Below are 13279 nucleotides of genomic sequence, written 5' to 3'. Positions count from 1 at the left end.
CGAGTCTTGATGTTAGTGCATTGGACATTCCTGAGACTCCACCCACATTGGTTATAGATGAGGGGGGAACACCCACAATTAACCACTAGAACTGGTTAAATTTACTTTTACACCCAGTCATGACAGACATTACAATCTTATCATTAAATATACGTAGTCTTAGAAACAAGCAAAAATACATTGTACACCTATCCAGAAAATACAGGCCAGACTTCATTTTCATTCAAGAAACAAATATAGACACATATTATAAATCACGCAAATACACATCCGACATAGGGCTGAAAGAGGGCTGGTTTAGCCTAGGTAACGAGTGTAGAGGGGTAGCTATTTTTCTAGTCTCAGATAGGTTTAAAGTAGTGCATGCATTTAATGACACCAGGGGAAGAATAGTAATCATTAGAGTAGAATCAGGAAATCAAACATTTACACTTGCAAACATCTACGCACCAGCAAAGAGCGCGGAAAAACAGGATTTTTATGAAAATTTAATCGATATACTAAACAATAATTATAGAGAGGATACGCTTATCATAGGGGGGGATTTCAATTACATAACTTCTGCATTAGATAAACAGACTACTTTGGCAGTGGGTCCTCCCTCTCGTAAAACCTTTCCGAATCTTAATTTCTTAGAGGAGATAGAGAGGAATTTTAATTTAGTTGATGCTTACAGGACACTAGAACCTATGGGTCGTGACACCACCATGGTGCATAGGTCATACCCCGTCTCGACGCGCTTAGATAGAGTGTATGCTCCTAATCATTTCTATATAAGTCGGGTGTCACATCTGGAAGAAACACTAGAATACACAGACCACAAAGCGGTGTTAGTTACTTTGGACATAAAAAACAAAGAAATTAAAAGAAAGTCATCCCACTGGAAATTTAACAATTCTCTGTTGGAAATTCCCCTTTTCGTGGAGTTAGTTTCTACTAATCTAAATTCTTACTTACAAGATATACAAGATCCACATTTCGATTTAACACGGACATGGCCTCTCCTAAAAAGTTCTATCAAGCAGCAAAGCCAGTTAATATCTACATTAGCTCAGGGACGTAGGAGGCAAGAATATGAACAACTCAAATACACATTATTACACACGGATGATGAAATCGTTAAAACAGAAACTCTTTTAAAACTAGAGGAATTAAACAAGTATACTTATAGGGGTGCTGAGATTAGGTGTAAAAATTACTTAAGTAATGAAGGTCCTAGTAAACTATTCCTATCGTTTGAACAGAATGTACAATCAAGCAAAATAATAAGCAACATCATAGATAGTGAGGGGAATAAAGTAGATGATTATGAAGATATTAAGAATATTTTTACAAAACACTTCACTACTATATACAGTGAAGAGCCAGTATATACTGATGCTCAAGATAATTTTCTAAAATTTTGCAACCAGCTGGACAAGACAGATGAAGATCTTTTAGGGAGTGCATTTACGCTAGACGAACTCAGGACTGCCCTGGACTCGACTAAGAACAATAAATCACCCGGTCCAGATGGCTTAACATTTGAACTCTATAAAACCTTCTTCCCCCTGCTTGGTCCTCTCTTACTGCGACTATATAGCGACGCAATCAAACTGGGACATTTTCCTCCAAATTTTAACGAAGCATACATCACACTTTTACCTAAGAAATCTGAAAATAACACTTCACCTAGCGACTATAGGCCCATTTCACTTCTCAACACGGACTATAAACTTCTCACAAAAATGATTTTCCTAAGAATGAAACCACTCATAAACCAACTTATCGGACATGACCAGTACTGTTGTATCCCGGACAGAAACATTGACGGCATGACGCATTTTTTACGGGATTTTATCATGTACAGTAAGGATAAAAACCTCAATGTGTCTCTTTTATCTGTAGATCAAGAAAAAGCCTTTGACCGAGTAAGCCATAGCTTCCTGTTCAAGGTGCTTGAGAAATGTAAAATAAGTTCCCTGTTAATCAGATATATAAAGCTTGTCTATACCAATGCAACAAGTAGATTGATAATTAATCATTCTCTCAGTAGGAGTATCCTCATACAAAGGTCTGTCAGACAGGGCTGTCCCTTATCCCCCTTCTTGTATATCCTTTGCTTGGAACCCTTCTTGGAATCTGTAAGATCTGACCCATCCATTATTGGGATAAATATACCGGGTCGTTCCTTCTCAACCATCAAAGTCAAAGCCTATGCGGATGATACAACCTTTTTTCCATCTTCAGAGCAAGATATTGAGAATATACTAAAGAAGTTTACACTTTTCGGAGAAGCTAGTGGTTCAAAAATAAATATAAATAAATCCTCTGTAATGGGACTAGGGAAATGGAAATTCAAAGAGAATTGCGCTTTCAGAATTGTTGATAAAATCAAGATTTGTGGTATTGTCTATACCTGTAATCCTTTGTTCTATTGTAAAGACCAGTGGGAGAATATTTTTGTCAAAGCCTCAAACTTAATTAAACGTTATCAGCACACAGGTTCTACAATATTTGGTAGAGCTGTATTGATAAATAGTTTGGTCATTCCAAAGATTATCTATTTAGCTAACATTACAGAGCCACCTCCTAAATTCATAAACAAGCTGAACAAGTTAATTAGAAGCTTTATATTTAAAAACACTATTAGGAGCATTAAGCACACTACACTCATTCAAAACAAAGAGGATGGGGGGATAAACTTGCAAGATGTTAAAACAAAAATACAGTCACTAAGGCTAAAATTTGTAGGTCAAGTAGTTAGAAACCCAACAAACTTTCCCTTGACAATTTACTATTATGGTTTTTAAGTAGTCTTCTTCCAATACACAATGATACTCCTCACTATTTTGGTACAGTCACTCATCCATTTTACAGATCTATTTCAAGAGTTTTACCTGGTAATGAACATTTAATACACAACAAAACCAAAGAATCATACATAACACTTAAAAAGCTGTTACAGGAAAGCCTAGTGAATAGGATTAAGTGGGGGAGAGTTCTTGGGGTGACAGAATTCAAGGACACATTCATAAACCTACACAGTAAACATATCCCACCAAAAGCTAGAGAGATTAGCTGGAGACTTATCTTTGGGATGACCCCTATGGTTAGAAGACGGGCAAATGACCGTGAATGTATATTATGCCACCTTGAAAATGCTGATAACGAAAAACACCTGTATTTGGAATGTCCATTATTCCTTCAAGTTAGAAGTACTGTAATGGACCTATTGGAAGCAAACTGTGGCAATTATGTAAATGTTAACTTGTCTATTATTTTAAACAAGCTGCCAAAACTAAAAAATAAAATGATACATAACTTTAACTTGATTATTGTTTCCGAATACAGGAATCTTGTTTGGGCTACCTGGCTCAAATGTCTACATAATAATAAGGTGTTTGATCCTAATCACTTGGAATTAACGTTTAGAAAAATAATGGACTTTAGGGTAGAGAATTATCTAGTTTGATTTTCATATACCTGTATAATGCTCATGTAGTTTTTCAGAAATAGGGTGTTGGGGGTCAGGGATATCTGATATTGTGTTGATTGTTCTGGAGTAGAGTATACTTGTATCATTTTTCTGTCTTTAGGGGGTTCATTGGTTAGGTAGTATGTCTTTGATATTAAATAATATTTCTATTACTGTTAAAAAAAAAAAAAAAAAAAAAAAAAAATAAATTGAAATGATAAAGTGTGTAATGTGTGATACTAGCCTTAGGTCGGCAACCTGCGGATAGTGAGCCACATGCGGCTCCTTGGATGTGAAGCTGCGGTCCATAAGCAAATATTATTTATTTTATCGCTTTTACCAAACCCCTCTTCCATTACACGCGTCGTCACTCAAGTCAGTCCGTCAGAAACTCACGGCCGTCGCGAAGCAGGACGTTTTGGCGCCGCCGTTTTGGCGCGAATGTCGTTTTGGCGCCAGCCGTTTTGGCGACGGGACGTTTTGGCGCGATATATATTATGTACGTTTATTGTATTATTTTTTTTTTAAGAATTATTCATATCTATGTTTTGCATGAGTGTTTGTGTTAAGACATATTTTTCACGTACTAAATGTAAATGTGTGTTTGTGTTTCACATCATTTTCTTTAATAAACATTTTGGCCTGTGTATGTGTGTTTATTAAGAGGCACACTTTTATTTTCAAAAAGTTTTTTAAGATATTACTTTAAAATTAAAAAAAAAAAGAAATAAAAAACAAAATGTAATGATGATAGGCTAAAAATTGATGCAATTATTTGTTGACATTAACATTGGTTTATTGAATGACTGTAAGGTATCTCCAGCTATACATACCAAACACTTGCTAATAATAAGTAAAAATATAATACATGTACCATGTTTCTCAAAATACTTTAAGTGAAGTATACATAGACACTATGGTTATTTGCCTAAGTCGCTGGAATTCAAGGGTTCATTAAAAAGTTGTGTGCAAGTCCCTTGAGGTATTCAATGATGTTCCTCTGTTGATAAGTTTGTACAATTACATTGATTCTTTTGTCTGTGTCAATATACTTTTTTCGTTTAGAAAGAGGCTGGTCTCCCCGGATATATAGTTCATATATAAGGTCTCCGCCTTTCTGGACAGCTCGTATTTCATCAATGAATTTCAATATGGTTGGGTGGCTCATTCCAAACTCGGCTTGTAGTCGCCGATGTGCTGCTTCCGCAAAATTGTTTGTTCGATTATCATTGAGTGTTCTCTGATAGACCACATAGGAGGACATCGTCGAGTTCTACTGCGGTTCAGACGTCCAATAGAAGTGTCCTCAAACCAGTTGATTATCATTGAGTGTTCTCTGATAGACAGACCACATAGGAGCACATCGTCGAGTTCTACTGCGGTTCAGACGTCCAATAGAAGTGTCCTCAAACCAGTTGATTATCGGAGTAAGATGTAAAGGCAGCTCATTTGCCAGAGTTTCAACAGCCATATCCAAGTCCTCGATGGGAACAAATGCCAATGCAACTATCATTCTAGCGGCCAAAGCCAATTCTGGATCATTGTTGTACATTGAAAGAAGATTTTCATCTGCCAATTTCTTTCGCATATTTTTTGTCAGATGAAACAAGCAGCCATGTATTGCACATAACGGATATGTTGACTGTAGAGAGCTGTTTATGATACAAGATGGTATCTCTGCGGAAGAAGCAGCTCTCTTTCTAATTGTTGTTAAAATAGAGGCAGCCTGAAGTTGTGCAGCATCACTTCCATGACTGTGCTGGCCTAGTTGATTTAGAACAAGGTCGTTGTTTACAGCATCTGTGTGTAGACGAGCTCTACATTCATTTTTAAGTTCACAACGCCAGAACTTCTTAGAGATAGAGATATCCTTCATCAAATTTTGTCTTTTCCTCGCTTCGACTGGACTTTTTCCATTGTTTATATAGACTGCCACCAGGTTTTCAGTTAGAAATATAATAGAATAAGATGGCGAAAGTTTTTTTTTTTTGTTTTTTTTTAAAGGATACCTCAGCTTTTTAGCTTTTGACTTCAGTTGTCGAGCTGTTTACATCCTAGGGCGAAAGTTTTTCTAGTCTGTCTGCGTACTGGATAAAATGATTAGTTAATGGTCCAAACTACGCGAGCTTATAAAGACGTAGGGGCGAAGAGATTGAGAGAGAGGGGTAGACTTTGGGCCGCTCTCGGAATTAAAGATTAAGGATTATAAATTCGCACCTAGGGATGTCAAGTGGAGTGCTCGAAACAGATTATCGTCTTACGCGTGAGAGAGGGGAGGGGTGGAGGAAAGAGTACATACAAGGAGTGAAATGTGAGCAGAACAGAGGGGGCGGGATAGGTGTCACATGTAATGACCATTCCCAAGGAGATGATCGCCAGACGCATGACGCCAACGGCCAGTGCTCGGTGCTGGTCTTGTCTTCATTTGTTTAACTCTACCTGCGTCAATGCGAGATGTGTCACCCAAATCACCCCTACCCAATTTCTCAAAATATATCTTTTCAGAGTATCTTAGTGTCGTGAATTTGTTTCTATCTATTGTCGCCCATAGTGTTTGTTTACATTGGTGGATTTACATCAGAGTTTGTACTGACCACATTCCGAGTCTTGATCTTTACTATGTGTGGAGTTATTGTCGTCATTCAGCGTAATAGAGCTTTAGATGTTAACATGGTTTTTGTTATATTACAGTGTGACACTTAGCTAATTCGTATATTACACTAATGTCAAATAAAAAACAAAATCTTTAGAAAGAAATCCAAAAATGTCATTCAGTGCGATTAGCAGAACTCACATATAGCATGTCATTACCATTCAGGAATCTGACCTATTATAGGCCTATATTCACGAAATAAGCAAAACCTTTATAATTAAAATAAAAACAATTCGCTGAACGGTGTTAGAATTCATACTATACATACAATATTATGGTAGAGTGAAATAAACATTATTATAAAAGTTACGTGCTTATTAAATTATCGTCAAATGATATCTCGCGCCAAAACGTCCCGTCGCCAAAACGGCTCGCGCCAAAACGTCCCGTCGCCAAAACGGCGGCGCCAAAACGGCGGCGCCAAAACGTCACGTACCGCGGCCGTCGTTGGATGTTTATATGTAGGTTTTAATTCACTTTGACGCAAGACGAATTGGCATCTTAACCACGCGCTTTGACTGTGAAGTATAGTTTGTTATTTCAAGTAAGAAGCGAATTATCTTCTCAAAATTGGAAGCAATCTACAAGTAATGTTATTCTGGCAAGCTTTGCGGCACCACTAGAAATTGCACAAAAAAGCAAACCATTTACAGATGATGAGTATATCAAAGACTGCTTCCTACGTGCATCTGAAGAACTGTATCGTGATTTCAAAAACAAACTTGAAAAAAAAATGAAATTCTTACGTTTGACTGAATAATACACTAAGAAGCGCTTTGTGCCCAAAACGATTCCGACCAAAATAGATGAGGTCGTGAATTTGGTAATCAAGATTATTAACAGCATCTTGTCAAAAGCACTCCACCACTTAAAGGAAATGGAGACTCAGTATTCCGACCTCCTTCTTCCCAAAAAGTGCTATGACTTTCCAAAGGTAAGGTGTTGAAACGTTTTGCTTTGTACTTGAACGAAATAAATACATTTCTAAATGAAAAAGGCATTTATCACACCGAATTAGAGAACGACAAATAGTTGCAAACATTTTATAACAGAGGAATTAAATGAGCCGAATCTAAAACTGCAAGCAGTATAGTGATAAAATCAGTGAAATTTATGACACAAATTACTTCAGCACAGTTATAAAAAAAAATCAAAGATGAATTTCTTGACAGAGCTGAGCAGTTCAAAACCAACAAAACTATTGTAGCATTCCTAGTACATCTTCTCAATACAAATAGTAAGGAAATCCACATTCGTTCCTTTGGAATCGATACTGGATCTCTAGAAATGCAATTGATCGTTTTAAAAGTAAAGCTTTGAGGGGTTAAAAATTCACAAAGTTAAAAATCAGGTTGGAAGTGTTGAAGGTTCAGAAATTTACGTAACGCAACAAAAGTGGACAGCTTTAAAAGGAATGCCGCGAGTTGATTCGGCGCATGGAATAATCTTCTAGATTGCTACAGTGAAGTGAAGAAGTTGGCATTAGGAGTGATGACTATCTATGAATCGACATATTCTGCGAGCAAGCGTTCTCTTGCATGGATATAATGAAAAGTAAAGTAAGAAGCCAACTAACAATTGAAAATTTAGAGTCGTGTTTTAAACTAAAAACAAGTTATGAGCCAAATGTATCTAAACTTTCTAAAACCAAAGCCATCGCTCCCATTGAATCTTATCCCTCGATTGTTTGTTATTGAAGCATAAGTTAATGTTGTAAGTAAATGTGTAACTTCTTTAGTTGTAACCGAATTAAAAATAATTAATTGTCTAATTTGTTGTGAAAAAACACTACTTATATGAATTAGTTTTTCTTTTATTTTAAAAATTCATTGTTTGAGAAATATTTATAGTTGGCAAGAAAAAACTTTGTGGCTCTTTAAAAGCTTGGAAATTTTGTAAATTGTAATTTTTGGCTCTTCCGACTCAAAAAGTTGCCGCCCCCTGTACTAGCCAGAAACAAATTTCGGACATATTGTGTACATAAGTATATAATGTAACAATACTAATAAATTAACATGACATTAATTGATAAATTGTAATCAGCGATAGGTGTCCAAACAAAAGATATTATGCCGGATAAACCAAAAAGAGGCATGAACCCCCCCCCCCTTTCCAATTAATTTAATATAGGCTCTGTTTCAAGTTAAAATGAAAAATCCATTTCGCACATAAGGTCATTAATGAGCGTATTCCATAAACAGAATCGAATCCTCGGTTTTGCAATGCACTATCTACACACACCTGCTATGTGACGTAATAAGTAGGCTACCCAGCGACACACACACACACACACACACACACACACACAAACAATCATAGCTAGCGGAACGAAAAAAAAAAAAAAAGAAATCCTTTTTTAAGAAACAAAGCTATCAAAGGAGAAGAACTCCGCAATTACAACTATATAATGTACACGTTATTTAGCTTATTTAATATCGAACAAAAATAATTATCAATAATTAATTGACTAATTGGATTTTTAAAAACTGATTCATGTTTAGTAAGGTACAGTAAATATGTGTAGAAAGTTTCAGCTTGATCCGAGAATGGGTGTGGGAGAAATAACGTGTACTTTTTTGCAAGACAGACAGACTGAGTTGATATAAACTGTTTTAGAAATTAGATCGATTTATCACTATGAGTCACTATATTTGAGCCATTGTGTACATAGGTCTAGGTTAATAAACCAAAGACAATAATAGCTTTTCTCAACTTACATAAATTAATACGCGGGTTCTACGCTAATTTTGTACTTTAAAAAAAGAGGCAAGATTAAGAGCACAGCCTCAATGAATCCATTGGTATCACATTCGTATTTATAATCAACATTACAGGCCTGACATATGTAAGTTGCTTTAGAAGATATTTTTATGTAGTCAACTATCGTAAATAATAAAATATTTTTCTTTGGTAAAATATAAGTAGCTTGTCAAATACAAAAGAAGACAAATGAGTTTGTATTATTACGAAAAAAAAGAGAAATTCTCCAATGCAAATAAAAGACAAAAGCTGAGATGGTTTGGTCATATTGTAAGACAAGACTCAAGGTCAAAAGTCATTCATCAAGGTCCAGTGGAGGGAGCACCAAAGAAAAAGTTGGTAGGATAAAGTAAAAGAATAAACCGGCCTCTCCTTTCATATCCTGCTAAGAACAGCTGCTGACCGGGAAAAGTAGAGGAATTTGGTTACTCGAACTGTCACAGCTCCCCTACGAAGAACTGTCACAGCACCCCTACGACGAACTGTCACAGCACCCCTACGACGAAAGTCAAGGGACAGATGAGAGATCGATGAGATGTCAAATGTATAAATTCTATGCAGTTATGTATTTTCAGTAAAAAATTGATCAAATGGTCGTAGGAGCCTGTAATTTTTTTTCCTTTGATTCAAATTTCGTTTTAAACTAAAATGAGGCAAGTACACGAGGCTCAATAACATCTATAACAAACAAAGATCATGTCTACTGCAATTATATCGATATAGTGGCTCCTCAAACGCTTCCATCAAAAGAAACCTTAACTTCATAACTGGCATACGTTGGCAAGACTACATTACAAATAAACATTTTCTGCTTGAGGCCGATGTGGACAGTATGGAAGCACTGACGACCACATACCAAAACTAATCTTCTTTGGCGAGCTTAATTAAAGGAGGACGGCGTAACAGAGGTCTTAACGCAACCTTACGACTAAGTCTTAAAGAATCAAACATACCACAATGAAGGAGAAAGAGAATCAACATTACTACTGTGGCAGAAAGAATCAATCTTACCTCTATGAAAAAAAAAATCAACCTTACCATTATGACAAAGTTCTCCGGAGTAGCCACACAGTGGCACGCTGAGCACGTAGGTGTTTCCTGAAGGCCAACCTTTCTGATAATTGACATTCAATGTAAAGTTTCTGGTCAGCACTTCGTACTGTCCAATTTCCTGTGGAAAAAATCAGTGTTCTAGTCTGTCATTTGTCAGTTATTAATGTATACCTTCTATTTATTTGAGGCATGGTACTCTTACTGAGCCGGGTGTAACAGTTCAACTCTTACTGAGCCGGGTGAAACAGTTCAGCTCTTACTGAGCCAGGTGTAACAGTTCAGCTCTTACTGAGCCAGGTGTAACAGTTCAACTCTTACTGAGCCAGGTGTAACAGTTCAACTCTTACTGAGCCAGGTGTAACAGTTCACCTCTTACTTAGCCGGGTGTAACAGTTCAGCTCTTACTGAGCCAGGTGTAACAGTTCAGCTCTTACTGAGCCAGGTGTAACAGTTCAACTCTTACTGAGCCGGGTGAAACAGTTCACCTCTTACTGAGCCAGGTGTAACAGTTCAGCTCTTACTGAGCCAGGTGTAGCAGTTCAACTCTTACTGAGCCAGGTGTAACAGTTCAACTCTTACTGAGCCAGGTGTAAAAGTTCAACTCTTACTGAGCCAGGTGTAACAGTTCACCTCTTACTGAGCCAGGTGTAACAGTTCAACTCTTACTGAGCCGGGTGAAACAGTTCACCTCTTACTGAGCCAGGTGTAACAGTTCAGCTCTTACTGAGCCAGGTGTAACAGTTCAACTCTTACTGAGCCAGGTGTAACAGTTCACCTCTTACTGAGCCAGGTGTAACAGTTCACCTCTTACTGAGCCAGGTGTAACAGTTCACCTCTTACTGAGCCAGGTGTAACAGTTCACCTCTTACTGAGCCAGGTGTAACAGTTCACCTCTTACTGAGCCAGGTGTAACAGTTCACCTCTTACTGAGCCAGGTGTAACAGTTCACCTCTTACTGAGCCAGGTGTAACAGTTCACCTCTTACTGAGCCAGGTGTAACAGTTCACCTCTTACTGAGCCAGGTGTAACAGTTCACCTCTTACTGAGCCGGGTGTAACAGTTCAACTCTTACTGAGCCAGATGTAACAGTTCAACTCTTACTGAGCCAGGTGTAACAGTTCAGCTCTTACTGAGCCAGGTGTAACAGTTCAACTCTTACTGAGCCAGGTGTAACAGTTCAGCTCTTACTGAGCCAGGTGTAACAGTTCAACTCTTACTACATCAATTATTAAATGTTGTTGTTTTTAAGTGCATCAATTATTAAATGTTGATTGTTTTTACTGCATTAATTATTAAATGTTGATTGTTTTTAAGTGCATCAATTATTAAATGTTGATTGTTTTTACTGCATTAATTATTAAATGTTGATTGTTTTTACTGCATTAATTATTAAATGTTGATTGTTTTTACTGCATTAATTATTAAATGTTGATTGTTTTTAAGTGCATCAATTATTAAATGTTGATGTTTTTACTGCATTAATTATTAAAATGTTGATTGTTTTTGAGCGCATCAATTATTAAATGTTGATTGTTTTTACTGCATTAATTATTAAATGTTGATTGTTTTTGAGCGCATCAATTATTAAATGTTAATTGTTTTTACTGCATTAATTATTAAATGTTGATTGTTTTTACTGCATTAATTATTAAATGTTGATTGGTTTTTCTGCATTAATTATTAAATGTTGATTGTTTTTGAGCGCATCAATTATAAAATGTTGATTGTTTTTACTGCATTAATTATTAAATGTTTATTGTTTTTGAGCCCATCAATTATTAAATTAGATTTTTTAATTTTTTGTTGTTGTGCCATCTATAATGAATTGCAGATTAAACGTTTTGGTTAATTGTCCTGAGTCTATGTATTTAATGTTAATAGTATTTCGTGGATCTACTAAATGTTGTGTTTTGTTTTTTTCTAATCTCTTCATATACTGGTGTACCACCAAAAGCTAGGAGGTCATTATAAGAAATGTTTTGCAGTACACTACGCATGGTGCGAAAACATTTATATAGTTTTGTTTTAAAGACATCTATGTATTCATTTAAAAGTGGTGTATTTTTATGAAGAAAAAAAAATCGCCTTGTTTAATTAAATACAAAAATCAATCATTCGTTTCGGAAGACAAAAAAATAAGTAGCCGTTGCACCTAAACCACATATGTTGAGATCAGATTGTCGAAGGCTATACAGACACGACTACATAATACATTCATAGTCGAGTTTATTTTCCTTCTCGAGTGGCCGCTAAACATTGTTTCCATTTGGGCCTACCTGAAACTGTCCAAGCACTTCGTCCACCATATCTGCCACGGCCATGTCCACCACTCTGTTGCCTTCTGCAGTGATCTTAAACTCGCCTTCGTCACCCACTAGATACAAAACATAATCATAAGACATTTCAAGAATCATGTCAGGACAGTTTAATTCAGCGATTCTCAACCTTTTAGGCTCGGTGACCCCTTTTTACAATCCTCCACTCTGCCTCGACTCCCCCCCCCTCCCTCACACACACACATACACACACACCAATAGAAGAATAGACAAAAACTATCCATTTTTTCGATATGGCGACCCCTGGCAAATAGTCAATCAACCCCCAAAGGGGTTGCGATCCACAGGTTGAGAACCGCTGGTTTAAGTAATTACTAGATACAAAAGATGATGAAAAGACATTGCAATAATCTTGTCAGGACAGTTTTTATAATTAGAAAAATTCTTCAAGAGAGCATCAGATGTTCCAGAACAAAGTAGTCGAAGTGCTCTGTCCCATAACAAACTCGTCCTCTCTACCCAAACACATGAAGTCTGGTAGGTAGACTAAAGTCAAAGAGGGATAACACATGGCTATTTAGTAATTTAATAATGAAATCCACTATGGGATTATGTCAGTTAAAACTTAATTTACAGCAAATTTTATCTAGTATTTATGCTTGCGTTGACAAGCCCTGGACATCAGTCGTCTACTCTAGGATTGCTTTTCACTTGAAAGAGAATATTCTGTTGAACTACTAATTGGAAGCTATTGAAAAGCGTTCATCAAGTTTTCTTTTAATCTCATCAACCACCCCTTCATTTTCTTGAAATCTTTTTACAACAAAGATATTCTGGATCTTTTTTTTCTCTTTTGTTGTTATTTATTATTGTACATCGAGCACCACCCCATCCCAACATTCTGTAGATTTCTGTAGCAGAAAGTGAAAGTTCTGGCGGGTTGGTAAAGAGAGTGAGAGACAAGAGTTCTGGCGGGTTGGTAAAGAGAGTGAGAGACAAAAGTTCTGGCGGGTTGGTAAAGAGAGTGAGAGACAAAAGTTCTGGCGGGTTGGTAAAGAGAGTGAGAGACAAGAGTTCTGG

The 13279-nt window shown here is 36.7% G+C and overlaps 1 protein-coding gene across 3 annotated transcripts in view; it reads right to left on the bottom strand.

The window, feature by feature from the left end:
- The window catches only part of LOC106060958 (atrial natriuretic peptide receptor 1-like), an 84241-nt gene that overhangs the window by 36767 nt on the left and 34195 nt on the right, over positions 1-13279 (bottom strand). For all 3 annotated transcript variants that reach the window (XM_056030276.1, XM_056030275.1, XM_056030277.1), the window contains 2 exons: positions 12200-12297; positions 9909-10041 (listed from right to left, as the gene is read on the bottom strand). In XM_056030276.1, the coding sequence (XP_055886251.1) occupies positions 9909-10041; positions 12200-12297 (231 nt within the window). The remainder of the gene's footprint in view (positions 1-9908; positions 10042-12199; positions 12298-13279) is intronic.

This window comes from Biomphalaria glabrata, chromosome 5 (genome assembly GCF_947242115.1).
Source record: "Biomphalaria glabrata chromosome 5, xgBioGlab47.1, whole genome shotgun sequence".
NCBI classification, from domain to species: Eukaryota; Metazoa; Mollusca; class Gastropoda; family Planorbidae; genus Biomphalaria; species Biomphalaria glabrata.
This window is presented reverse-complemented; position numbering and strand designations above follow the sequence as displayed.